General features: G+C 45.7%; 1 protein-coding gene across 13 annotated transcripts in view; it reads left to right on the forward strand.

Moving 5' to 3' along the window:
* Positions 1–24900, forward strand: part of NRXN3 (neurexin 3) — a 1334999-nt gene that overhangs the window by 587519 nt on the left and 722580 nt on the right. For 12 of the 13 annotated variants that reach the window (XM_077820368.1, XM_077820370.1, XM_077820366.1 and 9 more), the window contains 3 exons: positions 1335–1716; positions 2081–2271; positions 3107–3280. In XM_077820368.1, the coding sequence (XP_077676494.1) occupies positions 1335–1716; positions 2081–2271; positions 3107–3280 (747 nt within the window). Of the gene's footprint in view, positions 1–1334; positions 1717–2080; positions 2272–3106; positions 3281–11415; positions 11443–24900 lie in introns of all 13 variants that reach the window. The other variant, XM_077820371.1, reaches the window with a different exon arrangement.

Raw genomic sequence — 24900 nt, forward strand, 5'->3', positions numbered from 1 at the left:
CTTAGCTCTTGCATTTCCTAACTTGTGAGTGCTTGACTTTGCAACCTTAACATTTTTGAACATTGTTTTTGTATGTGTAATGTATAAATGAGTATCTGTACTGATATAGAAGTACAATATGTATATGTAATTAACTAAATATGCTTTAAGGTCATATAACTAGATATTTTGTTATACTGAATAATGAAAATTCATCACCAAGACATGTAGAGCCCAGATCATCCAATAATTTGGTGTTTGAAGTTAACGAGGCTGTCTTATCTGTTGCCTGTTCATGCGTTAACCCCCTACCATGCTGCTGAGCCAGAGCTAAGCAACAACCAGAATAACATCAGACAGCGGGAAAGGCCATTTTCCTTGTGTGGAGCAGCAGAGTGAATTTTTAACACATTATCATTTTTATGCCTGTGTCCGTGTTTCTCATTCTCTCTCTCTTTTTTTTAACTCATTTCATCAATCATCAAACTAGGAACCAACAACTTATTTCAAAAGTGTATCTGAATTGTTTGTTTTTTTTTCAGCAGTCCTGATCTGGCAAGCTGCTGAGTGCCTTCAACTTTGGTTATTTTTGGTTGGAGCTGAGGGCACCTAGCGCTGAGCAGTGATGGACTCTTGGACTGTAAGTCCCTGGAGGAGGGACCTGGTCTCCCCTCCAGTGCTGAGCATGCTGTGGGAGCTTAACAAATAATACATTTCAATGACACCCCTGAAAGCTAAATGAAATCTCACTCTTGGTCCTTTCCTAATTACCACCTTCTTCCATCATTCCCCCTTTCGTCCTCTCTATGAATCAGCTCTGTGCATCTGCTGGCTCCCATCTCTCTCTGTGGTGGAGTGATAAGGTCTCCGCTTGTTTCAGTGAATGTGGTACCCTGGCACATCTGGCTCATATAAGCATGTCTGCCCTGTTTCTGTAGAATGGGGTCTCTGAGATAATGAAGTAGTTTCAGTGCAGTTTTCTAGGCTCTGTGCCAAGCAGGGATGTGATGATGAGGTTCGTTGGGTCATTATGGAAGGACAGAAAGTGTTAGCAACCCAGGCCAGCAGAGACCTACCCTTAGGGAAGGAGCAGGGAGTTCACTGTCCACAACCCATTTGGTCCTCCACTTTTCAGAGTGCCCACGGGAGTGCTGGTGGCTTTTGTAGTGTGGAAACTTGGCTGCTAGGAATTGGACTGTACCCCCCAACTCATTTCATACACAGGCTGCCTATTAGATGATTACTTTATCCTTACCGATATGGAAACCTGAAGGTGAATTGCTTTCTTTAGCCTGTTTACCAATCCCCTAGCATGCTGTGTGTTCTAAATCTTTCCTCTTGTTTGCGGCATTCAGGTACAATGGTTGGCGACCACACCCGCTTGGAGTTCCACAATATTGAAACGGGGATCATGACAGAGAAGCGGTACATCTCCGTCATCCCCTCTAGCTTCATTGGCCACCTCCAGAGTCTCATGTTTAATGGGCTGCTCTACATTGACCTGTGCAAGAACGGTGACATTGACTACTGTGAGCTGAAAGCACGCTTCGGCCTCCGCAACATCATCGCTGACCCGGTCACCTTTAAGACCAAGAGCAGCTACCTGAGTCTGGCCACCTTGCAGGCCTACACCTCCATGCACCTATTTTTCCAGTTCAAGACCACCTCAGCTGACGGCTTCATCCTCTTCAACAGCGGTGATGGCAGCGATTTCATCGCAGTCGAGCTGGTCAAGGGGTGAGTGAGCTTTGTGCTGTGGTCCCTGAGGGCATTCGGCTAAGCTGTGGATACCCTTTAAAATGTTTATACAAAGAGAGAAAGTCCTCTGGCTAGTCAATTTCTGTTCTTTTTTAATGAGGCATATGGTGTTGTGGTTAAGCAAAAGACTGGGACTGTGGGGTTCTATTCCTGACTGCCACTCATTCATGCTGGGGTGGAGTCTCTGATGTGATACGTCTTTCTCATATCTAGATACTGTGATCCTATGTCATAAAGCTTTCACCAAATTTTGCCTAAGAGTCTATTAGCTGTGCTTAGAGTAAGACCAACAGTAGCTCTGGAGTCTCCAGATGATCTGAGCTGGCACGTGTGTTGTTCGCAGGTACATACACTACGTGTTTGACCTTGGGAATGGTCCTAACGTCATCAAGGGCAACAGCGATCGGCCTCTCAATGACAACCAGTGGCACAACGTGGTCATCACCCGAGACAACAGTAACACCCACAGCTTAAAAGTGGATACCAGGGTTGTTACTCAGGTTATCAATGGTGCCAAAAACCTTGACCTTAAAGGTAAATCTCAGAAGCATGCCAGTGCCCCTTTGGGCCTGCAGGAGGTGTGGGGGGAGAGAGCAGTAGCCAAGGAGAAGCTGCATAACCATGCACAAGGAATGGAAGGTCTGGGATGTGTTGTGGGGTTCTTTGAATTTCATTCTGCGTTTGCTCTATTGGCAAGTTCTCTAAGCACCATACTTTGCTGATCTTGTTCCTTCAGAGATTGTTTTTCAAGCATACTCACACTGTAGAATTACTCCTTCGACACAATTATTATTCTTTGATTAGGACAGGCCTCTCCTGCATTAATCTATTATTCTAGATCAGGTACAGCATTGACAGAACTAGAGTGGCAGGATGCATAGACAGTCAGGACTAAGAACTGCTGTTTATGGGGGAGCACAGGATTGTTAATAGGGTGGTATCGGTCAATATGGAAGCATATTTGTAAAAGTAGGGTGGGAAGGGCAGGTGATCAGGATCAAAGGGCATTGATGGAATTGCTAGATTTTTGTCCCCTTACACAATAAGTGGTGCAGCTGGTTGAAGTTGCTGCTCATTTACAGAGCTGTGTGAGGGCCCAGGACAGGAGTGACAGGTGATGCTTCAGGTCAGGTTCTGGATATGTTGGCAGGCTTGTGTGAGGGTCCATGACAGGAACAGCAGTGGATGCTGCATGTACACTGAGGTGGGTTAGCCAAGCTGGGTTCCGGATCACACCATACACAGCTCTGGCTACCCTTTTTTCACTGGCAGTGCAATTCATTTAATGAATATAAGGTAAAGGCAACTCTGGAAGATACATTTATTTTACTTCCTTTTGCTTTTGTCTTTTTACCCTGTTTATCTCCAGGTGATCTCTACATTGCTGGCCTGGCTCAAGGCATGTACAGCAATGTCCCGAAGCTAGTGGCTTCACGTGATGGGTTTCAGGGCTGCCTAGCATCAGTGGACTTGAATGGGCGCCTGCCTGATCTAATCAATGACGCTCTCCACCGCAGTGGGCAAATTGAGCGCGGATGTGAAGGTACAACTCACTTTAGAGGCATTCCCCTCTCGGGCAGCTCCCCTTATCTCTTCACTGCCCCCTGCTCCGCCGCTCATCAACTTTACAGGCCATCTCATTGGTTTGCTTTCATTGTGATGTCCTTCACTGCCACCAGCATGTAATTGCCATGTTTGTAACCTCCTGACTGTGTAGTGTCTGAGTGGGGGTGATCAGTGGTTGCCAATGGCTTTCATGTAGTTATATTACCCTAGGATATTGTGTCTCCAGCAATGGAAAGATGTTGGGCTCGGTGTTGGTAGCAAGCTCCTCATGTGCTTTTCCTACAGAGCCACTTATTGACACTAAGAATATTTAAAGTGTCTAGCCTCGCTCTGGAGTCGAGGTTCTCAGCTGTGCTCTGCAGGCCACCAGTTGTCCACAGGGCCCTTTTTGGGACTCCACAAAACTAAACATTTTGAAGACCAAGTAGTGGCAGGGAAAAGGGGATGAGGGCTTGCGGAGGTGAGGACAGGTCAAAGAGAGCATTCCTTTTATGAAGTGGGCCTCACAGTGGAAGAGTTGGAGAATGGCTGAAGGTGCTTTCATTAAAGTGATTTCTAGCACCTTAAATGAATGACTTCTTATCCAGGCCAGACTTCCAGCAGCCAAAAATAAAAAGACTGACTTTAAGACCACTAGCTCAAGCACATGGATGTGGTATGTGAACAATTACAACTACTACTCCCAAAGCATAGACCTGTACCACTTGGGTTACATGATAATTTTTGTTGGCTTGTCAGTAGTGCTATGGCATATGTCTCTTTGTAGGCCGGCATTCACTACTGGGGAAAACTAATCTCACACACTGACACAAAAGATGTGCAATCCTATCGAGGACCCTAATGCTTGTGGACCCTAACTGCTAGGTGGCCCACATGTAGAATAAGATCCTTCTATGCACATGCATGCACGCCAGCTGGTATATTACATTCCCCACCAAGCTAACAATTGGTCATTTGGGTCCCTCCATCCCCTTGAAATGCCCTTCCTTCCCACCAGGGTTGTTGCTAGGCAGTTTTGGAAATTCCGGTGGAGTGCCATCTCCTCCAAGCCTTTAAGAACTGGGAAGCCTTAAAGCAGCAGCTCCACTTGAAACCAAACCCTTCCCTACAGCTCATCAGTTGGGTGTTCTGGTTTGCAGGGAGTGTTTGATCCCAGTCCTTCTGTTGCTGGGTAAAAGTAAATTCTTCAATAACTGGTGGGAGTTATTTGTGTCCTGGGATGAGAGAAGAAGGCCCTTGATATAAACCCTATTTTCATAGCAAGGGAGTGTGATACACAGTTGCGTAGCCTGGTCTTCCTTCCTCCCCAGCATGCTTTTAATGGGGCCTATTAATCTGGCCATTTCCCCTGGAAGTCACAGTGGTCCCTAAGCACTTGTAGCTGTGCCTATTAGGCCTGTAGCCAGGGCGCCAAAAGTGGGAATACTGTCTCTCTCGCTCTCCTACAGTATTGCTTTCAGGGCTCTGGAAAATTCCCTTTCCCTTCATAAAAATGCTCCCTTTGGATTCTTCCCAGCTGTCATCTCATTGCCCAGAAAACCTTTCTTCCAAATTGGGAGTTTCTGTTAAGTGTATTTTTAAAATATATAGCTTGTGCAGTTTTGTGTGTGTGGGATGGCTAGTAGCTCTCCTAGGCCCCTGCTTTAGGCCAGCCCATCCTCCTGACTGAGGGCGGCTGGCTAAAGCTCTCTTCAGAGCCAGCGATCTCTGCTCCTGGCTCAGCAAATAGGAGTCACTCAAGTGACATGAACTGTTTACCCTCCCCCAGGAAAAGAGCCATTACACTGGCCAATAGAGCTTGGATCCAAATGAGTGGTCACCTTTCCTACTACTGGTGCCCAGGGCAGCTGTGTCCTGCCAGGGCTGTAGCTCCCAGTACATCTCCCCACCCCTCCTTTCTGCTACAGCATCTATTTTCAGCTCGCCAGCCATTCCTATAAGATAAGCCCTAGCACTGTTCCTACCAGTGTTCCAATGCAGGTGTTGCCTGAATGCGGGGATCGAGTCACCCTTAGTGGCACTAGCAGGCATCCTTCTCTGAGCTGCATCAAAGGAAAATCAAACCTCAGAAGAAGGAAGTGAGAAGAGCCACCAGTGCCTTCATCCTGTCATTGCAGGAACGTGATCTTTTGAGGTAACGCTTACCTCATCCTCATGGGCAGTTGCTGAACACCCTGCCAGCATGCCCTGGGATAGAAACAACAACAGTCCCAAAGGAGTGAGGAAACACAAGGCTGGTTCTCCTGCCTTAGGACAGATGTCCCAGCAGCCTCCAGGACAGTGATGTGCTGTAGTCAAGATGTGAGAGTATGCGCCAACTCTTCTTGTGGCCTCCCTGAATAGTGGTCATATCTCACCTGCCCTTCCTCTCAGTGCTACACTTTCTGCAGTGTATGCCTGGTGCTGATTGAACAATCTGTTTATATAGTGGCTCTGGGTGCAGTGTCACCCCACCCTGAAAGGCTGAGGGCCCGGACAGCTGTTGGGCTCCATGCCACCATTTTGAGCATATAAAATCATTTGGAATAAACACATCTTTGAGCTAATCTCTTGTGCAGTGTTTTTGATTTTGGGGAGTGAGGGTGGGTAAGTGATGTGTCCCTCTGATCAATTCCATTCGAGAAGGATCTATCCCAAAACAGTGAGGAGACAGAGTGCAAACTCTTTGGGTGGATTTTCAAAAGTGCTCAGCATTGACTTAACTGCTTCCACTGAGCTCTACAAGAGTTTGATCATTGATTTCATTGGGAGCAGATTTATGTTGATGCTGGGCACATAGGAGAATCCAGTCCTCTGTGTCTAGACTCTGATCTTCGGAGCCCAGAGTGAGCAGGGTTTCTGCCCAGTTGTGTTTCCAGTGGTGTAACCTCTCCCCACCCTTCTTATTTCACATCTTCACCACCCCTGAAATTATAGGTGGCCAGCATCTTCCCTGAAGCTGTGGGTTCACTCTCTATATGGGATCAGCCTTTATATTTACCACCTATATTGATTGTTAAGGGGCCTGTCCCATATCACCACTAAATAGGAATTTTATTCCCATGGGGAATGTGACAGGGAAGGAGTGTGGTTTATTATACTGGCTCTGCCACTGATTCCCTGTGTGACCTTCAGAAAGTCACTTCTTTGGATACATGATTCTCCTTAACATCCTGTGCTAAATCATTGCGTAACATTATTATGCAATGTTAAACAGGTACCATGTTCTATCCCACAGGTGTCTGCATTTCAGTGGAGAATAAGTCCCTTATCTACCTCACAAGGGGTATTGTAAGGTGCTTTAGGATAGTTCGAGATAAATGCTATTTATAAGAGGATAATGGATTATTTCTCTAGCACCTGAGGGATCCTAAAGCATTCTGATATGCAGCCACCTCTGGGATAGAAAGTGGCAGGTCTTGAATAGTGTATAGAAATGCTATGCCACAGACCTGAAAGTAAGAAGAACTATGTATCTAATTGACATTACAGGGAGGAGTTTGGTAGACAGAAAGAAATTACACAAGCTGGAATTTGACCAGGGTAGCAGAGCAAATGTAACCCGCTGGTCACTTTGTGTTACATGTCCCTCTCAGTGCCCAACTCACAAAAGATATGGGTCTGTTTCTGCCCCAGCTCCAGAGCCTCGCTCTTTAGCTCAAGCTGTAGTGATTAATGATCTCGTCTCTAGAGGTCCATGGTTCAATCCCCTTTTTGTTGGCAAACTCTGCTCTTGTGAAATGCCCCAAGAGAGCTTCACACGTGGCCAAGCATAGGTACATTTCAACCTCAGGATGGATGCTTCTCTGTGAAACAAGAACCAAGGCATAATTGAAACTGCAAATAGACCTGTGAAGCTAAAGCTTCTGTTTTCTGTGCCCTTTTGCTGAAGACTGAGTCTAGTCTGTTGTTGTTTACACAAGATCGATTGACAGCTGTTCTCTGATCTCGTAAAGCTCTGGTCAGTGCTAGGCTGGCAGCTCCTGTTTTCCTGGAAGGTATTTAGCCAAGCTAATAGCTTTGCTGCGCTCTGTTGTGAGGAATCTGTCTCTGGCTGATGTTTAACACACCACCTGTGTGAGAGTAACATCATACTATGTGTCACTTGATAAGGAATGGCTGAGGCCCTAGTGATCTAGGCAAGTCTCATCTTTATCTTTAATGTTTGCTGGAGGACCTACAACATAGACCGCAAAGTCACAAAATATTGACTAGGACATCAGCTATAGTAGAAATGATCTTGGCACAAATTGGAGTTGTTGGGCCAGCAAATTAGCACTGTGAGCCACAAAAGCTTTTGTATGGGTTCATCAGATTTAGAAAAACAAGGGGAAGGCAAACCGGACTGCTCTATTGCTCATTACAAGGGCTTGGGGGCTCAGCTCTATAAGTGCCTACAAGACAAGTGCAAACGACTACACTTAGGAAGGAAGACTCAAATACAAAAAGGGGAATAACAGGTTAGGCAGCAGTACTGCAGAAAAAATACAGGGCTTATAGTGGGTCACAAATTGAACATACCAGCCACATGATGCAGTTGCAAAAAAGGCTAACATATTGGGGTGTATTTACAGGGGTGTTGTATGTAAGATAGGGAAAATAACTGGTCTGCTCTACTCACCACTGGTGAGGCCTCAGATGGAGTACTGTGCCCAGTGTTTGGTGCCGCACTCTTAAGAAAGATGTGGCCAAACTGGGGAGAGTCCAAAAGAGAGCGATAAAAATGACAAAAGGTTTAGAAAACCTGATCTATGGGGAAAGGTTAAAAAACTGGATAAGTTTAATGTTGAGAAAAGATTCGGGGGGGGACTTGATATGTTTTTCAAATATGTTTAGGGATGTTATAAAGAGGATGGTGAATTGTTCTCCATGGCACTGAATGCAGAACAAGAAGTAATTGGCTTTGTCTGTAGCAAGATTTAGGTTAGCTATGAGGAAAAAACTGTTTAACTCTAAGAATAGTTAATTACTGGAATAGATTCCCCCTGGTGCTTGTGGAATCCATCACTAAAGGTCTTCAAGAACAGGTTGGACAAAAACCTGCTGGGGTGGTCTAGGTATACTTGCTTCAGCATGAAGGGATGGACTAGACCATCTCTTGAGGTCCCTTCCAGCCAGCCCTTCATTTCTATGATTCTACCAAGTTCACAGTGTGAACTTGAACAATCCCCCTGTCTGCTGTGGGCCTCATTGTCCCCATCAGCACTGGGGTGGGTATACGCTCCTTGTGAATAGACAAGTATGAAGTGCAGTTCTGTCTTTTTAAACCACTTTGAGGTCATTGAGCGGCAGGCACTAGAGACGAGCAGAGTGTTGGAATTTGGGGAGAAAATAAACATTCCGCATGTCACCACCTAGGAATCTCCATGGTTAGAGCTCCTCAACCACCGACAGTGGGCTGGGAGCATGGTATCCTTTCTGAGAGATAGGAATGGCCTGTTTTACTCAAGCTGCATCAGGCAAACACTTGGAGTGGTATAAGGCTCCAGAGGAAGGGTCTCTGTACTGTGGAGTCTATATGGGAGAAGTAAAATTGGGAATGGAGTGAAAATGAAGAAAAGTATGGGATCTATGAGGATAACCCTCCTTCAGAATAACCCAGTAAAGCCTCAATGCAGACTGAGGCTTGGAGCAAGGGGGCACTTTCTCCCCTTTGCTGCCTTTTGAGCTGACATGGGTCCGAAACCTCTTGCTGAGCACTTTATCCATGGAGTAACATCATTGAAATCAAGGGCTGAATTTGTCCCACAGTGTATAAGAGTCAAGCTGCAGTGCACTGATTTCCACAATGACCCTAATATAAGCAAAGCTCTGATTTGGGAAAGCACCCTGAGCGTGACCCTTGCCGTTAAGCCTAATGAGTAACTGGTATGTTTGATGTGTCCTGAGGTCATTTTCATTGCCTTCGTTCATTTGCCATGTGTTTTCCTGCTTCTCCGTTTCCCCCACCACACACTTTGCTCCTTTTGCTAAACATCACAGAAAAGAGCAAGCAATTATTGTTTGGCTAGAGACTGAGTGTTTCCTATACTGCTGCTCAGGATATTTTGCTCTTGTGATGGACTTCCTTCTCTCTTAGCCCAGCTTAATCTCTGCCAAATCCCACAGTCAAATCATAATTTTATGCTACGTACCACAATGTATAGTTAACCTTTGGAATTCACTGCTGCATGAAGTACTTGAATCAAACAGTGGGACTGGATAATTGAATGACCAGTACATCTGGCGTATGGAGAAGCATGTGAGCAGGGGAAGAGGGAAGTTAATCAAATCTTATGCTTGTAAACTGATCACTGGATGGTGTCAAAAAGGATTTCACTCCTCAATATCTCATACCTGATGAGGTGAAGTATGGTCATTTTTCACCTTTCTGTAAAGCATCAGGGATTGGCCATGTTGGGTTGGGGGTCTAGTTGATGCAACAGTAATGTAATGCAGCTTGGCAACACCTCTGTACTATATAACATTGTATTCTGTTGGCACGGAGAAAAGTAATTTCACAAATCCTCCCTGAGAACGTCACTGCTGGACCAGGTGGGAGGAAGATGAGGAGCTGGGCAGCAGGAGAGTCCCCATTTGTTCTACACAAAAGACTGTTTATTGTACTAAGTGGCAAGGGAAAAGGCCTGGAGAAATGAGTTAAGCTGTCCCTCTTCATTTGAGAGACTTTTGGAAATGTTATGGGTCTGTGTAATGGAGCTGCTCTGACGGGGGAAAAATGAGAGTGGCTAGAAAGGGGAGGTAATTGCCATCTTGAGTCTTTTCATGGACTGTGGCTTGTAAAATGATAGCAAAGGTTCAAGATGTTAAACTTTATTGGAACCACAGGAAACTGCACATTTGCTTCTATTGCCAATTCCGATTTATAGAGCAGTAAATGTAAAAGGAGAAGGGGAAGGGGAAAAAAATAACACTAGCCAAGTTTCAGTACTAGCTCTTTAGTAGCTCTTATTCAGAACAATAAGCCAGAAAGGTGAGTGAATACTACTTATCCACCCATGAGAAAGGCCGGTGTTATGTCAAATAGTCTTGCCACAGGGATGGCTAATAGAAATGTGTAATTTGGGATTCCGGAGCTGCTCCCTGTCCCCATCCCCACCCCTGTTTCCATGCTGAAAGCGAAAACTAAAAATCAAAGCTGGAAACATCAAAAATCAATGTGGCTTCTCCGTAACAGGGATGCTCCCTGTAGCTGGGGAGAACTCATCTTTATCCACCAGTTCAACGTTTGGTGGGTTTTCTTTGTGCTCCTTTATCTGCGTGCAGCTTGGTCCTAGTTCTGTCTTGGTAACACCACGGTTTTCTCTGTGTCATGTATACTGCTGCAATTGACAAGAAGTAAATGGGCCACAGAGACTGAACTGCCCTCTTTTCTCAAGTGTGTGTGGGTTTCTTCCAGAGCCGGGTGAGGCCCCGGGGAAGGAGGTAGCATGTGAAGGAAGCTTCCACTGTCACTTCACACCCAGTTCCAGGCCCTATTGAGGGGGTGAAGAGTATGTCTGTCACCAGGACTGTCAATCCTGCATCTTTCACCTATCCTACATTCACTTTAGACAAAAAGACAATGGGGAGCTGCACTCTGAGGAGGGGGAGCAGCTTTACTTTTCGAGCCTGAATCCGGATGTTGCAAGGCAATAAATCTAGTCCTAGCTCACATGTTAAACATCAAATAGATTATTTTTTTATTCTAATGGATTCTAAGTATTTCTTAGTGGGGGGGATAAGGTGACCGCTGAAATGATCAGTAAACACCACAGGGGGTTGGGAGTACTTTGTGTAACTGGTAGTACATCATAGGATGCTGCTGTTCTGTTCTGGTTTTTGTATGTATGTGTGTGTGAGAGTGAAATATGTTTTCCCCTATCATCAGTGCTTTGTTGTCTGATACAAAACCAGGCAGCATTCTAGTGTGATGGATTACGGCAGCAGTGGCTACCTGTCTTCCACCTACTCTCCCTGTGTCTGTGTTGTTTGCAGTGCCCCTCTTGTGTGTGTTAACCATGCCTGTAGGCTGTGTTGGTTACGCCAATTGCTTTTGTTTGTTTATTTTCAGTGATGTTGTTCTGGTTTATCTGCCTTTTTACTAACCTCTGGTTTATTGTTTTTGCTTTTTCTGTTTTTTTGCTAACAAAGTTGAGTTGACCAAAGCTGACCTGCAAGGTAGAGAAGGTTCTTGTTCCCGTTACCATTTTGGACTGAAAGATGCCTTTTGTGTAACCTCTAGTGCCTTCCATTTAGATGCTGTCACACCTCTGAGACAACAGGAAGGGGGCTAACTCTCAGTCCCTCTGGGAGTGAGGGTGGGCTTGGGGAGGAACTCAGGGTAACAAGGAGGGTGTTTTCAGTAGCTCAAGAGGTTTGACTGCATCGCAGACTGTGAGTATCCATAATTTTGCGGGTTGATTTCCTGAAATAGTTAATGATTGTTCAGGATGAAAAGCTACCACTTAACAGCTGGTTGGTAAAATACAGATGGCCATTAGTATTTTACAGGACAGAAGGGCCAACTTGGATTCGTAATTTCAGCCCCACTTAGGGAGGAGAAGAGATGGTGAAGGCCATTTTGATGATGCAGACTTTGAAAAACAGAGAGAGAGAGAAACATTTCTAATTTTAACGAGTTTGGAAAAAAGTCTTTTGACTTTCAATTTAGAAAACTCTCTGTTAGCAACAATTAAAATCACTTAGTGGTATATGGCACTTTGTAAACATTAATTAAACAAACATGCAGATATTGGCAGCAATTAGTACTATGGATCTCAGATCGAGTCTGATCATTTTTACTTGATTGTTAGAAACCTTGAATTGGATGGTTCATCAATAAGTATCATAAAGTATTTAGGACCATTTCCTACTGTTTATCCATGCATGAAACTCTCATTGACATCTGATATTATCACTTACTGTTTATTAAGTAGGAGAGCAATCAATGGGGTTGAAAGCTACAGAATGTTAAAGGAGGTTAAAGATGAGTTGGGGTACCAAGAGTTGGCCCAAAGGAGGTCATTAGAGTCCTTTGTTGAAAATGATGTCAGTGGGGTTGGGAGGGAGGAAACCAGGTTTGAATGGGATCCAGGAAGTAGTTCAAAAAGAGACATCTGCCTGTATTTGTAGCCCATTCAAGGAGCTCAGAGGTGAAGGGATAACAGGAGATGGGTTGGAAGATAACAGGTGTGGGCAAGGATCATCTTTTAAGGATGCTTATAAGGAACTGGAAGAGAGGGTGTGGTTGAAGGTACACACACACATGAGCGCGCACACACACACACACTGCTTCCCCGTGGCAAAAGAGAAAATCCTGGTTATTAAACTATAGCAGCATATTTGATCCCACTGTGACCAGAACTGCTCTCCAGTGCTGAAAGTTCCTTGTCTTGAATGACTGTTGTACAAAAGTCACAAAGGGTTCAAATTTTTTGCAATGCTTACAGAGGTGATTGTATTGGAGAATACGGAACTAAGGCAAGACTTTCTGAGTGCATTGAGCTTTGGTGAGCTTTCAAGAGCCTGGTGGAAAAAGACAGATTTTTCTTTGCTCATAAAAGCTTTGAGTTATGATTAGGGCCCTACCAAATTCACAGCCATGAAAAAATGTCATGGACCGTGGAATCTGGTCTTTTGTATGCTTTTACCTTATACGATACAGATTTCATGGGCGAGACCAGCGTTCCTCAAACTGGGGGTTGCAATATTGCCACCCTTCTATGCTGCCTTCAGAGCTGGATGGCCGGAGAACAACAGCTGTTGGCCAGGTGCCCAGCTCTGAAGGCAGCACCTCACCAGCAGCAGTGCAGAAGTAAGCGTGGCAATACCATACTATGCCACCCTTACTTCTGCGCTGCTGCTGGCGGCAGGTCTGCCTTCAGAGCTGGGATCCAGGCCAGCAGCTGCCGCTCTCTGGCTGCCCAGCTCTGAAGACAGCCCTGCTGCCAGCAGCAGTCCAGAAGTAAGGTTAGCAGGGTAGCAGTACTGCAACCCCCCTACAATAACCTTGTGACACACACACCACCACCCCAACTCCTTTCTGGGTCAGGATCCCTACAATTACAACACTGTGAAATTTCAGATTTAAATAGCTGAAATAATGAAATTTATTATTTTTGACCATGAAATTGACCAAAATGGACTGTGAGTTTGATAGTGCCCTAGTTATGATCTTCAGCTCCCTGAGCAGGCAAATCTGAAACTGCTGGAGAAGGGAGGACATCAGCCCCACAAGCGACAGCAGAGAGTAACAGTGACTTCTCAGGTCAGTGAGGATGTAACAGTGCTCGGCTCTGAAGTAGGGAGTGCTGTCAAATTCCCTTTTGCAAGAGCCAGAGTAACTGTATTATGGTACATCAATAAATGAATGAGTAAAGGATAGGAAAAAGTAGAAGACCCCTAAAGGAATGCACAGGATCCCCTGTCTCACTCAGAGAAGAGAAGAGGTCTCAAAATTAAAAAAAAAAACCATGGAGAATGTACATCAAAGCTCTGTAGTGGCGAACCCTGAAGCCACAGTCTATAGCAGTTCAATCACTTCAAAAAAACTACGCCTTGTCTGCTAACTTAACCCAGGTTTTGATTGTGGGGTGGAGGGAAGAGGAACAGAAAGCGCCTTTCACACCCTCCTAGTTAGAGACCAGAATAGTTGGGGGTCTTTGGCTTCCACTCCCCAGTTGGGGATGGACCAGGCACTCTGTACAGTTGGAGTGCATGGTCTTTTAGAGGTTGAGATTAGAGGGTGTTAGATGCCACCCCCAGCCTTCAGCACTCTGTGCAGCTGATCTCCGAAGTGTGTTTGCATGAAGAGTGGAGAAGGGAAGAGGACATGTGGAAATGTGTGGAGCAGAGTGGGACCTCAGGAATACACGGAAGTGTAGGTAGCTTCAGAGCAAAGCTGCTCTGTGGCCTCCACTGAAATGCAGCTGGGAGGTTTGCAAGCTCCTGCTGACATTCCCACATCAGATACCTTGTGGCTTCTTAGGCCTCAGTCTCTGTCGCCCTCTAGTTACTCTGCCAATAGCTCCTTGTGCCTATATAGGCTACAGGTTCCATTCACCTGTTCAGGTGGGTGCATGACTGCTGTTGAAGTGGATGAGAGCTCTGAGCATATTTCTGTGGCAGAAGAGATCCCAAAGTGCATCAGATTATGCAGAGGGTGACCTTCAATGCCCAGGAGTTAAAGGGCTCTGAGCAGTGATGAAGACTCACTCCATATTAGGCCCAGGATTAGTGAGAGGCCTTAAGCCTTCCCTTGTGAAACTCTGCCATAGGGATATTTGCCTTTCAGATACAGAACACTGGGCATGCTGAAGCTTAGCAGGAAATGGTATCTCGACTGCATGAAGTAGTTTTTCAGTTTCAGGAAACCAACCTTTTCTCTGTGAGTTTGGATACCTCAGAACACTCATGAGCACTAAAATGTCATGAGATCTGCTGGCACTGTTTCTGGGCTGCTTTGATTTGGGGTGGGGTGGAAGGAAGCCAATTAACTATACTTTTGTTGTTCACACTCAGCACTTTCAGTCTTTTCTCTTCGTCCCCCTCCTTATTTTGCTCTGAACTTCTGTGTCTGTTTAATGTGGTTCACTTCCAACATCCCTCCCTCCACATTTTCCCTCCCCCTCGGCCACCTGACATATTCCCTTTTATGCAGCTCAGTTTTTGTTGTGCAGCCATTTCCGTTCACACTCACCCAGGGCGTGATCTCCTCGAAACCTTCTCGGGATGCTGAGCGCGGGAGGAACAGGGCTGTATGTGTTAGGGTCTGTGCATAAAACCTATAAAGTGGGTATAAAGGCATTCTCCATGGGGCAGCATTACTGCTAAATCTCTCTTGTCACTGTGAGTGGAATGTGTTTTCTTTGGGTGAGTTGTGTTAACGGGGATATTCAGCTTAGCTTGTCCTACTCCTTTAAATTTCACAGCCAAGCGCATGCAGAGAACAGAATTTTCTGTCAGACTCAGCACCCACAATGGGAGTCAGGTGTTTAGAGAGCTCAGCTCCCATTAAGGTGCCTAAATACATGGCCAGGTTTGCTCAGCATGAGGGTGATTGAGTCCTTGAGAACAGGAGCTGCTGGGCGCTGAGCACTTCCTGGCTCTTTAGTTAGGTGCTCAAATGGAATCTGAACTCATTACAAAAATCCTCTGCCAGTTGTGGGTACTGAGCACTTTTTTGAATATCTGGCTCTGTTTTTAGGGCTTGGTTTCAGCCTGCTTGGCTAAAACCAAGCAGGCTGAAACCAAGCCCTAGCTGTGTGGGATTTCCTGATTTATGCTGTGTGTGAGTCCAGGCACAGGACCCGATTGTGTCTGCCTTGTGTAATTGTTTACACGTGTGCAAAGTGGGTATAAAATGCCATCGTTGTTATTTGAAAGTGTTTTACACCCTCTTTGCACAGGAGTGACATAGTACGAAGTGGTGGACGATCGAGCCCCAAATTGGCTTAATTTATACGTCAAAAAGATGTTTTGGTTTTTTTTTCTTAGTTCACATATGATTCGAAACCTAAGCTTGGTTCTTTCAGCCTCCTCCTTAATCCTCAGTAGGAGTGAGCCTTGGTTTGGAATTAAACGGCCTAATGTAGCTGATGCCTGAGGCAGAATCCAGCCTTGCTGATTCTCCCAGCATGGTATTGGCCCTGCATGCTCTAAACAGAGTCCAAAACATAGGCCTTTGTTAGTAAAGTAAGATGCAAAGAGAAGCGGGGGCAGATTTCTTGATTGATGAGTAAGATGATGATCTTATTACATAGTTCTTGTTCGAGTGAGTGCACATGTCCATTCCACTTCAGGTACATGTGCGCCCGGTGCACTCTTGTCAGACTTTTCCCCCTCAGTGGTACGCATCAGAGTGGTACCCCTCTGCTGCCCCGTGCTGATACGAAGGGCGGAGCCACCCCCGAACCTCCTAAAAGTTCCTTCTTACCACCCATGACTGTGGGTGGAGCATCTTATCTTGCCATTGCAAGTTTTTTCCTTCTATTTGTATAGAGTTCATACCTATTGGTACTAGCTTAGTAGTTGATGGTGTGTTAGTGATAGTTATAAATGTTCTTTCAAGTGGTTTTTTTGATGCTGTGGTTCCTGTTCTGGATACTGTTACTGGTGCATGCCTTAGTCACTGGGATTCAAGCCCTGCCACTCCTGCAAGAAACCGATGTCAGTGAGTGACCCCATCTCCGGTTGCCTGAAGTGTCTCAGGGAGTTGTATATCAAGGATCAGTATCAGGTTTGCACGGACTTTAACCCTAGAATGAAGAAAGACAAGGCAGCCAGACTTAAATTGCTCCTGATGGAGACAGCTCTGTGCCTACCATCAGAGCCTTCCCGCTCACAACAGCTGCCAAGCGCTTCAGCTTCAGTGATCAGCGTGCTGCCTATGTTGGCTGAATGCCAGCACCAGTTGCCTTCCCTAGAGCTGAAGAAGAAACATTGCAAATTGGCTTCCGAGGTCAGTGAAGCCTGGCAGGCGCATGGACGATGAAAGAGGGCATTCAAAGCTGAGGCACTCCACAAGGCAGTCATCTGCTCAGAAGGGACTGTCGGCTACGGTGCCAGCATAGGCACTATCGAGCTCATCAGTGCAGTCTGCATTGACCCACCAGCCAGAGGCTAGCCCGGTCCTGTCAACTCTGGAGGCTTAAGCTGCAGCGAGGGACTTGTTGAGCCTCTCAGTACTAGTGTCACCAATGGTATAGGAGTACTCTCATCTGATACTGATGGCTGCAGGTCAAACTCTGCCGGCCACTACAATACAGCAATCCGAGTGGGAAGCCAGTGATGATGTGTCTGGTATTGTTGTCCCAGAGCTCCAGACACCAATCACTGGCGCTGACAGGATCAGCCCACCCATTGGTCAGAAGAAGCTGATCATCTTAGGACCTGGATGTTGGTTCATACATCTCGCAGCTATGTCACCTGCCTTGCTGTTCCTCTCTGAGGACTTACCCAGCAGGGACCACCCTGGCCAGGATTCTAGTCTAAATCCAGGTCCTCTCCACACCCAACCCTCTGCTGCATTAAGTAGGCCTGAAAAACCATCCTGCTAAGTACACCAGCAGATGATGCCCTGTACTGGGCTTGTTACTGAGCAGTAGGATGTTGCTCAGGTGAATCTCCCCTTGGGTGGACCAGAGGAGGTTCCATCTCCGTGAACTTTGGCTTCGTCATCTTCATTGCCTGACACGGCAGTAGTTTCAGAGGGTTCCTCACTCCCACCTGATGATTATAGAGCTCATCAGGACCTTTTAAAAAGATTTTTCGATATCCAGGTGGAAGAAGTTCATGAGTCATCCTACAGCCTGGTTGACGTTTTAGCCACGGCAGGATATTCTCAAATGGCGCTTCCAATGAATGAAGCTATCCTGGAGCCCACCAAAGTTCTGTGGCAGACTTCATCTTCCCTTCCCTCCCCCCACCCCCACCATCAAAGTGAGCAGATCACAAATATTATGTACTATCCCAAGGGCTCGAACACCTGTACACCCAGCCCCTTCTGGGGTCTCTGGTGGTCTCAGTCACCAATGAGAGAGAGCACCAGAGGCAACAAGAGTCTACCTCAAAATTGAAGGATGCTAGAAAACTCGACCTGTTTGGCTGGAAGTTCTGTTCGATGGCTTGCAGGACTGCTAATCAGTAGGCATTGCTGGGGCACTATGACTTTAACCTCTGCTCAGTACATTAAAATGTAGAGACTGATTACCAGAGAATGCAAGACAAGAATTTCTTGGTTTAGCAGAGGAGAGTAAAATTAGCGGCTAGACCCTCATTTCAGGCAGAGTTGGATACATGGATGTTCACACCTCCAGTCATCAGGTCTCCCTCAAAAGATCCAATAGACCATACCAGACCTGTCTTCTGAGGCATCATCATGCTTTTCTGACCCGACAGACAGGCTGCATAATCTGAAGTACTCCAGGGCATTGCTCAAATCTCTGGGCATTTATACACCTGTCCCAAAGAAAAAGGAGTTTGTCCTCAGCAACCACACCGCTATCCTGCATTTATGCTTTGCCACCAGGACCTAGGGAGAAAAAACAGCAGAGGTTATAGGAGAAGACCTCCCCATTCTTCTTCTGTAGCTGCTCCTAGTTCCTCCTGACAGGAGTTCTAAGCAAACTTTTTAATGTTTGTCGAGGATAGCACACCAGCTTTCACAGTTTTTCACACAGCTTTTTCAAGGCTTTCACCAGCCTTGCCTACCCCTCTGTTTATCAACCAGCTATCCCACTACTTACGTGCTTGCTCTCGAATCACCACAGACTCGCCAGTTCATTTCTATCCCCGTTTGCCAACCCCCCTCCTTATACCTTTTCAAGTACCACTCTGACAAGGAAGCTCTCCTCTGGGACCTGCAATCTCTCCTTCCGTTGGGAGCTATAGAGGAGGTTCTGCACTTACTCAAAGGGAAGCCGTTTTATTCCTGCTAATTCCTGATCCCAAAAGGAAAAGGAGGCCTCAGACCCATACTGGATCTGTGACAGCTCAACGACGAACATCTGAAAAAAATAAAGTTTTGCATGGTCATGCTGGCTTCCATTATCTCCTCCCTGGATCCTGGTGACTGGTATGTTGCCCTCTACTTAAAAGTAGCATATTTCCATGTGCCAATACAACAGAGACACAGAAAATTCCTAAGATTTGTGGTCAACTAATGCCACTACCAATTTGAAGTCCTACCATTTGGCTTGTCCACAGCCCCACATGTGTTCACAGAGTGTATGGCAGTGATGGCAGTGTTCCTCAGAGAATCAGGAATTCAGGTGTTTCCCTATCCGGACAACTGGTTGGTGACAGGTTGGTCCAAGACTCGGGGGCTGTTCACCGTGACTGTCATCCAATCCACTTTTAACATGCTGGGCTTGCTCATCAGTGCAGAAAAGTCAGTCCTGTCTCTTGTACAAAAAATAGAGTTCATTGGCACTGTCTTGGACTCTACAGAAGCCAAGGCCTTCCCCTCCAGTTAAGATTCCAGATGATGCTGGCCATTGTTTTTAGACTAGAAAGCTTCTCCCACCATGACAGTGTGAAATTGCCTCAGCTTTCTGGGGCATGTGCCCTCTTGTAGTCCAGCATGTCAGATTCCATCTCAGGAAACTGCTGGGGTGGGTGGCTTCAATTTGCTCACCCATTCGTCACCCTCTAGACATCATGCAAGTGCCCACTCAAATCCTGGCCTCTCTAGACTGGTGGACAAACCATTCAGATGTGTGTGTGTGGGGTGCCATTTGCTCCTCCTCAGCCAGCTTTAACCCTAATTAAAGGCTTCTACCCTAGGTTGGGGGGGGGGGCTCATCTGGGTTCCCTGCAAACACAAGCTTTGTGGTTTACACAGGATTTAATTCTGCATATAAATGCCAGAGAACTGAGGGCCATTGTCAAGTCTTCTTTCCCCATATCAAAGGAGGAAGCCCGCGTGTATTTAGAGACAATATAACAGCTGTGTTCTATATGAACCAGCAAACAAGGGCCCAGTCGACGCTGCTGTGCCAAAAGGCAATCAGACTGTGGGACTTGTGCATTGCCAATTCAGTCAGTCTCAAGGCGTCTCACCTTCTGGGTGTGAAGAGAAATCTGGCAGACCAGCAGATTATTTACCAGTCACAACAAGTGGTCTTTCCATCTACCCGTTGATTTTTCGGCTGAGGGGGACTCCCTGGTAGACCTCTTTGCAATGAAGGTCATCAGGACTTGTTTTGTTCTCAACAAGATCACAGCCTGGTGTCCCTCACGGATGCTTTCCTGTTGCCTTGGACAAATGCTCATGTACTAGTTTCCTTAAGTCCCACTCATACCAGGAGTATTGTTGAAAATCAGATAAGACTATGCTCAGGTCATGCATCAATTCTGTTCTCCCTCTAGGTCAAAGCTCCACTGACTTTCCCACCAGATCTCTCAGGATCACGACCGCCTCCTCCACCCCAACCTTCAGGCCCTCCTGGATGCTCCATGTCTAATCTCCCAGGAAGAGGTTTGTTCAAAGGGAGTTTCAGGTGTACTATTTAACTAGTAGAAAACCATCCACTAGGAATAATTACCTGGCTAACTGGAAGAGATTCTCCCTCTGGTTCCAGCAGAAGAGGGTTTCTCTGGTCCAGTCTCCACTACATCATACTCTGGACTATCTCTTTTTCTTAAAACAACAAGGTCTGGCCACTAGTTCCATCAAGATTCATCTAGCAGCTATTTTGGCTTTCCGCACTCAAAGTTGATGATTGTTCTGTTTTTTTCCAACATTGTGTCAACAAGGTTTATGAAGGGTCTTGAAAAGTTGTACCCTCAGAGGATCCTGTTTCCCCTTTGGACTTGAACTTGGTGTTCTCAAAACTAATGGGTTCTTCCTTTGAATCTCTAGCTACCTGTTCTTTGTTACATCTCTCCCTGAAGGAAGCCTTTTTGGTGGCAATCACCGCTGCCAGGTGATTAATATCTGTTCCTCCATATGTAGTCTTCTACAAAGACCAGGTTTATCTGCATCCATATCCAGAGTTTCTTACAAAGGTGGTTTCTCACTTTCATATCACTCAGGCAATATACCTACATTCTTTCCTCCCGAAGACTCATTTCTAAAGATGAGGAGATACTCTATACTGTGGATGTCAGGAGAGTGTTTGCATTCTACTTGGACAGGCTCATACAGTTTAGATGGTCCTCATAATTGTTTGTGCTAGTTGCACACAGGATGAAAGGTCTCCCAGTCTCTTTTCAAAGGATCTCATCTTGGATATCCTCCTGTATATGCTTGTGTTATGACTTGGCCAATGTAGTTCCATCCAGCAGAGTACTAGCACATTCAATGAGATCACATGCAGCTTCTGCAGCCTTCCTAGCTGAAGTGCTTGTCCTACACATTTGTAAAGCGGTAAAGTGATCTGCAGTGCATAACTGTGCCTCACAGTATGCCATCTCTCAGCAATCTGGAGATGAGGCCAGATTCAGATGTGTGGTTCTCCACTCCTTATTCAGGTAGACTCTGATTCCACCCCCAGATGGGACTGCTTATGAGTCACCTGAAGTGGAATGGGCATGTGCAATCACTTGAAAAAGAGGAAATGGTTACCAGCCTGTTCTGTAACTGTTTGTACTTTGAGATGTGCATTCGACAACCCACTGTCCTTCCCCTCGATATCAATGTGTCTCTGGTAAGAAGGAACTGAAGGGGGTCAGGGGCTTCTCTGCCTTTTATACCACCATGCAGTAGCATAGGGCAGCAGAGGATGCATGCACCACCCCGATGGGTACCTCTGAGGGAAAAGTCTCTGACAACAGGGCACTGGCACATTCACCTGAAATGGAGTGGACGTGTTTTCAAGATGTGTTGCACAACAGTTACGGAACAGGTTAGTAACAGTTTCTTTCTTTTAATAAGCGCTGGGGGATGGAGACCGTTTCAGTTTAGCTCCTCATGGCACTAGCAAGATGGACTTGCTTTTGCTTCCGGTCCAGTTACAGGTTTTTGGTTTTTTTTTTTTTTTTATCATGAAACACCCATCAAGTGGGGCGGGGAGGGGCTTCTTACATGGGTAACTTCCCCATCCCTTTCCAACCTGTTGAAGGTTCAAGGGAACAAGATCTGAACATCAGTGCATTTGGAGAAATGGGTGAAAATGGCCATCCTTCTAAGTCTTCTTGGCATCCAGATTGTGTTTTACCCTGTCAATTCAAAGGAAACAACATAGTCAAAAATAGCACACCTACACTGATGTGACTGGATTTTCAGGGAGGGAGGGAGGTGTGACATGCAGGATCAGGAATAATTTATATAGCTTCACTGTCAGTGCCAGGTATGACCAAAGCACAAAGAGCTTTATGATTCTGCAACCGTCATTTAAAGAAACTGAATTCCTTAGGTGACTCATAAGAATAATAAACACCTTTCATTGCCTTTCATCCCAAAGCGAAATGACACAGCAGGAATTGCTTCACTTGCTAGTGAAATGCACCTACGTCTGGGATGGAACATGGTAGGTTTAACAGCACACAGAAACACCAGCAGACACTTTAGATTGGGATGGGGGGCAGGGAAAAATCACTGAAATTTCAGGAGAAATGTAAGGAGGCAGAAAGCAATTATCCAAAGCGGAATTTGGCCAGGAGTGCTGGGCTTGTTCAACCGGACAGTGATTCTCTTCTATTATAAGAGGGTGGAAAAAAGATGACAACAAAAAACATACATCTGTCCAAATAGCCCCGATGAGAAATAAAAGCCTGAATTCTCAACTGTAAGAAGGGAGGACTGTCAGGGAGCCAGTTGCAGCTGCCTGAGCCACTTAGTAAATTAGAGCTGCAAGAGAGCGGTTGAGGGACTCTTCATGGACCTTACCCCAGAAGAGGATCCACTGTAGCAGCGCTCTTCTCTGTCATGCCACATCCCCAGCATGCCCCTCTGTCCTCTTAGACCATGCCCAGGGTAGGGAGTAACTGGAACAGGACATGCTGCATCTTTCACATTTCTGCTGTTTGGACAGTTTCCCTACCCAGGAGAAATTCTCCATGGTCCATCTCTGACTATTTTAAGTTCACTTTGCGCCCCTTACACAGTGCTAAGTGGGCTCAGAAGGCCAGAGAATCCAGCCTAAAATATCAGTATAAATACTCCCAAGAGGAAGATGGCAAAAATGGCCAAGGTGCATGTAAACTCAGAGAAAAAATAAGAGCAAACACACAGCTTACCAATTAGAATGTATAAACTTTCATACACGTGAGAGATGGACCAACTGCTGCTGGTGAGAGAGACAAGCTTTTGAGCCACACAGAGCTCATCTTCAGTTCTGGGAAAGGAACTCCCACAGTCACACACAAATGTAAAGTGGAACAGATGGTTTAGCATAACTAGGTAGCACATATTGTAACGGACCATGCAAAGTAGAGTGGCCTGTTAACACCTTTGCAATTATAGGCTAAAAAGAGGGGGTTAGTGGGTTAGAGTGTGTTGTAAAAAGCCCTAAATCCAGTGTGTGTTTCCACCACAACTTCAACTACCCCCAGTTCACCTCCATTCAACTCTCTCTGGAACACTCCCACACTAGCATAAGCTCCCTGGACACTACAATCACCTTCAGCAATGGATCCCTATAGACAACCACGTACAAGAAACCCCCAGATCATCTCACCTACCTTCATAGATCCAGTTGCCACCCCAAACACACCAAGAAATCTGTTCTCTACAGTCAGGCGTTCAGATACCCCAGAATATGCTTTGAGGAGAAAGTCCAGGATATACACCTTAACACACTTAAAACCACCTTCACCAAACAAGGATGCTACACCAGAGAAGTAGATTGCATCATGCAAAGCCCTCCTCCCCGATTCATGGAGAGAACCTGCTTCAATACAGAAATAAAACCCCCTCTGACCTCACAACCCTAGTTGTCACCTACCACCCCACACTGGAACCCATACAGAGTATCATCAAACAATTACAACCCATACTCGATGGAGATCCAGTCCTTAAAAAAAAATCTTTCCAGAACCCCCGCATTTGGCCTTCAAACAACCCCCCAGCCTCTCCAAGCTCATCATCAGAAGCAAGCTCCCCACAGATCAGGACACAGCAACTCAAAGCTATAGTAGATCCTTCCAGAACAGCAGATGCAAAACCTGCAGATATATATCCACGTTGCTACAATGATCAACACCCCCCACAATACACCTTTCAAGTTCCATGGATCCTACACATGCCTCTCACAACTTGTAGTGTACCTCATTCAGTACACTAAATGCCCCAATAACAATTATGTGGGTGAAACCAGAGAATCACTATGTTCTTGAATGAACTCATGCAGGAAAATGATCAAAAACACTGTTTCACCTTTGGGTGAACACTTTTCACAGAACAGTCACTTCATATCTGACCTATCTGTCCTCATCCTCAAAGGAAACTTGCACAACACTTTCAAAAGACAAACCAGGGAGCTTAAATTCATTACTCTGGTAGATACTAAAATCATGGACTGTATAGAGACACTGCATTCATGGCTTATTACAACAATCTGTAACCCACTAGGTCCCTCTTTTTATGCTGTGACTGCAGAGATGTTAACGGGCCACTCTACTTTGAATGGTCCCTTACAATATATGTTATCTACTTATGCTAAACAATCAGTTCCAACTTGCATTTCTGTGTGAATCTGGGAGTTCCCTTCCCAGACCTGAAGAAGAGCTCTGTGTGCGAAAGCTTGTCTCTGTCACCAACAGAAGTTGGTCCTCTTGTCTCTCTCTACATCTGAGAGATGCAATTATTTGTAGGGCTTCTAGACTAGAGCTAAAGCTTTATTTTAACTGTACTTATTAGATGCTGTAAATATCTCCAAAGAAATTACATTAAAAATGGAGCTTCTGACACCGTGTGGAGATCTTTGGCAACATGTTATTTATAACCAGTTCTGCTGCTCTGTACACATAAATTCTGCAAAAAGAACAGGAGTAGTTGTGGCACCTTGGAGACTAACAAATTTATTTGAGCATAAGCTTTCGTGGGCTACAGCCCACTTCATCAGATGCGCCTCCGATGAAGTGGGCTGTAGCCCACAAAAGCTTATGCTCAAATAAGTTTGTTAGTCTCTAAGGTGCCACAACTACTCCTGTTCTTTTTGCAGATACAGACTAACATGGCTGCTACTCTGAAAC

The sequence above is a fragment of the Eretmochelys imbricata genome, chromosome 6 (genome assembly GCF_965152235.1).
Source record: "Eretmochelys imbricata isolate rEreImb1 chromosome 6, rEreImb1.hap1, whole genome shotgun sequence".
Taxonomy (NCBI): Eukaryota; Metazoa; Chordata; order Testudines; family Cheloniidae; genus Eretmochelys; species Eretmochelys imbricata.